The sequence below is a fragment of the Nanorana parkeri genome, unplaced genomic scaffold (genome assembly GCF_000935625.1).
Source record: "Nanorana parkeri isolate BGI_ZX_2015 unplaced genomic scaffold, ASM93562v1 scaffold697, whole genome shotgun sequence".
Lineage (NCBI taxonomy): Eukaryota > Metazoa > Chordata > Amphibia > Anura > Dicroglossidae > Nanorana > Nanorana parkeri.
Window position 1 is genome coordinate 135,986 of NW_017306965.1, and position 3,197 is coordinate 139,182.

The window sequence follows — 3,197 nt, forward strand, 5'->3', positions numbered from 1 at the left end:
CCCGGGGGGGGGGGGGGGGGGGGAGGAGGCTGCAAGGGCCGGTCTATAACAGCCAAGCGAGATGGAGGATCGGGTGAGTATATCTTCTTTATTTGAGCCCCCAGACCAGGGGTGAGCAACTCTGGCCCTCCAGCTGTTATGGAACTACAAGTCCCATGAGGCATTGCAAGACTGTGGCAATTACAAACATGACTCCCAGAGGCAGAGGAATGATGGGATTTGTGGTTGAAGTACAGCTGGAGGGCCGGAGATGCCCACCTCTGCCCTAGACCAGAAGGAGGCCAAATCAACTGCAACATGTGCCTCACCCAAGACTCCTAATACCCTAACCTTGATTTATAATGGGGCTGTAATGTCGGTGATCTCTAGCAGTCACATGTAACCTGCCCTCAGTCTCTGACAGTGTCCTGCAGCATGACTCCAGTCTCTAGATACAACTGAAGCATGTCTGCAGTCTCTGATCATCAGCTCTCTCTGCAGTCTCTGATCATCTGCTCTCTCTGCAGTCTCTGATCCTCTGCTCTCTCTGCAGTCGCTGATCATCCGCTCTCTCTGCAGTCGCTGATCATCCGCTCTCTCTGCAGTCTCTGATCATCTGCTCTCTCTGCAGTCGCTGATCCTCCGCTCTCTCTGCAGTCTCTGATCATCTGCTCTCTCTGCAGTCTCTGATCATCCGCTCTCTCTGCAGTCTCTGATCATCTGCTCTCTCTGCAGTCTCTGATCCTCTGCTCTCTCTGCAGTCTCTGATCCTCTGCTCTCTCTGCAGTCTCTGATCATCTGCTCTCTCTGCAGTCTCTGATCATCCGCTCTCTCTGCAGTCTCTGATCATCCGCTCTCTCTCTGCAGTATCTGATCATCCGCTCTCTCTGCAGTCTCTGATCATCCGCTCTCTCTGCAGTCTCTTACACTCTTCTGTAGCATTACACATATTAAATACAATGTGTGGTCCCTTGGTACTTGTGGCCCTTTGACCTCAACAGTCAGTAATGGGAAGAGGCTGTAGTGACCTTTAGCAGTCCTATGTAACACATCCTCAGTCTCTGACGGTCTTCTGCAGCATGACACCACACTACAGCCACACCTGTAGCACGTCCACAGTCTCTGTAATGTCAGTGTGATCTCTAGCAGTCCTATGTAACTAATTTCTCAGTCTCTGACGGGTCTTCTGCAGCATGACACCACACAACAGCCACACCTGTATCCTGTCCAGTCTCTCCACAGTCTCTAACAGTCCTTTGTAGCGTTACATAGATAGATTAAATAAGTGAGGCCCTTGGACCCCAGAAACCGGTAAGGGGAAGAGGCTGTCATGTCAGTGATCTCTAGCAATCTCATGTAACACATCCTTAGTCTCTGACAGCCTGCACACCTGAGCTCACCCAAGCCCACTCAAAACTGTGACTGTCATATCCCCCCTCCCCCCCTTCCGGCCCAATTAGTGGCAGCCATTGCTGTGGGGGGGCAGGTATAAATCACAGAGGGGTGGGGAATGCCCTCCGCCGCAACTGACTCTGACTGGCCGGGAGGGAGGGTGGTAGTCACAGTTTAGGGTGAATTCATGACGGTCTCCTACCGCATGACTTTGGTCCCTGCACCACCCACCCTCTCTGCAGTCTCTAACAGTCCTCTGTAGCATTACATAAATGAAATACAATGTGCGGTCCTTTGGAGGTGTCAGGGGCCACATTTTGGGGGTGCCCGCCCATACTTGCCAATTTGACAGCCTTAGACCCTACGGTGACTTTTTTTCCCCCTCCTGAATGACCCTGAACCGGTGACGGAGAAGGAAGGAGGAGATCCTTGTTAATTCTTCAATTGGGCACAAGAGCTGACACTCATCTGTCCGAATCTCCCACTAGTGACATCATCTGCAGACCTCGGGTCATGTGATTGAACCCTTTCATTGCAGATCTTTATATAAGTTCCAACCAACATTGGCAAAGAGGGACCAGCAGCCAGCCCTGGATATGAATGTGACCCCTCCCCCTATGTATAGATAGAGGGGAACTACAAGTACCAGGATGCCCGGCCAGATCTTTATATAAGTTCCCATCAGCACTGGCTTAGAGGGACCAACAGCTAGCCCTGGATATGAATGCCATCCCCTATGTATAGATAGAGGGGAACTACAAGTACCAGGAAGCCCGGCCAGTTCATTATATAAGTTCCAACCAACATTGGCCAAGAGGGACCAGCAGCCAGTCCTGGATATGACTGTGATCCCTCCCCCTATGTATAGATAGAGGGGAACTATAAGTACCAGGATGCCCGGCCAGATCTTTATATAAGTTCCCATCAGCACTGGCTTAGAGGGACCAACAGCTAGCCCTGGATATGAATGCCATCCCCTATGTATAGATAGAGGGGGACTACAAGTACCAAGAAGCACGGCCACATCTGGACACTACCAAGGCATGCTGGGACTTGTGGTTCCGCTCTCAGCCACAGGTTGCCCACATATACAATAGCAGAGTGTATAGAAGGGGTACCGGACCAGGCTTTCACTCGGATCTTCAGCTCGCCCTCCAGGGGCTCCGGCATCACTTTCCGTGCCACCCGCAGCTTGTTGAGACCTCCAAACCCAGAGAGGAGCACGGCTCTCATGTCCCGGCCGTCCCCGGCTCCTGCTGCCGCCTCGGCCGCATCTTTCGCGGCTTCCTTCTCTATCATCTGCTCGGTCTCCTCGGCTTTCTCCGGCCGCTCCTTGGCCATGGCTGCGGGCGCTGCGGGCTCCCTGATCGTCAATGGGATGCTCGGCTCTGCGACGGCTCCGGGCGCTGCTCCTCTATGTTACCGTAATGTGCACTGTACAGGCGCACTCTTAATCTCCAGCTAAGAGAGGACCGGCCTCAGCTGCGCTTTTACTACACACACAGCGCCAGCAGCCTGGATGTGTTGCTGTATGTAAATAATGGACATGTACACGGAGGAGATGTGTCCGTGTGTCCGAGCCTGTCAATGTATATAGATATATGCCCGAGCCTGTCCTTCTGTAGAGAGATGTATCCGTGTGTCCGATACTGTCCTTCTATATAGAGATGTGCCCGTGTGTCCGAGCCTGTCAATGTATATAGAGATGTGTCCGAGCCTGTCCTTCTATATAGAGATATGTCCGTGTGTCCGAGCCTGTCCTTCTATATTGAGATGTGTCGGAGACTGTCAATGTACATAGAGATCTGTCCGTGTGTCCGAGCCTG

The 3,197-nt window shown here is 52.4% G+C and overlaps 1 protein-coding gene across 1 annotated transcript in view; it reads right to left on the reverse strand.

Annotated features, from left to right (window-relative positions):
• The window catches only part of VAT1L (vesicle amine transport 1 like), a 50,355-nt gene extending 47,605 nt beyond the window's left edge, over positions 1 to 2,750 (reverse strand). Inside the window, exon 1 of the mRNA XM_018563796.1 lies at positions 2,495 to 2,750. Coding sequence (XP_018419298.1) covers positions 2,495 to 2,712 — 218 coding nt within the window. The 5' untranslated portion in view covers positions 2,713 to 2,750. The remainder of the gene's footprint in view (positions 1 to 2,494) is intronic.
• Between the last annotated feature and the right edge of the window lie 447 nt (positions 2,751 to 3,197).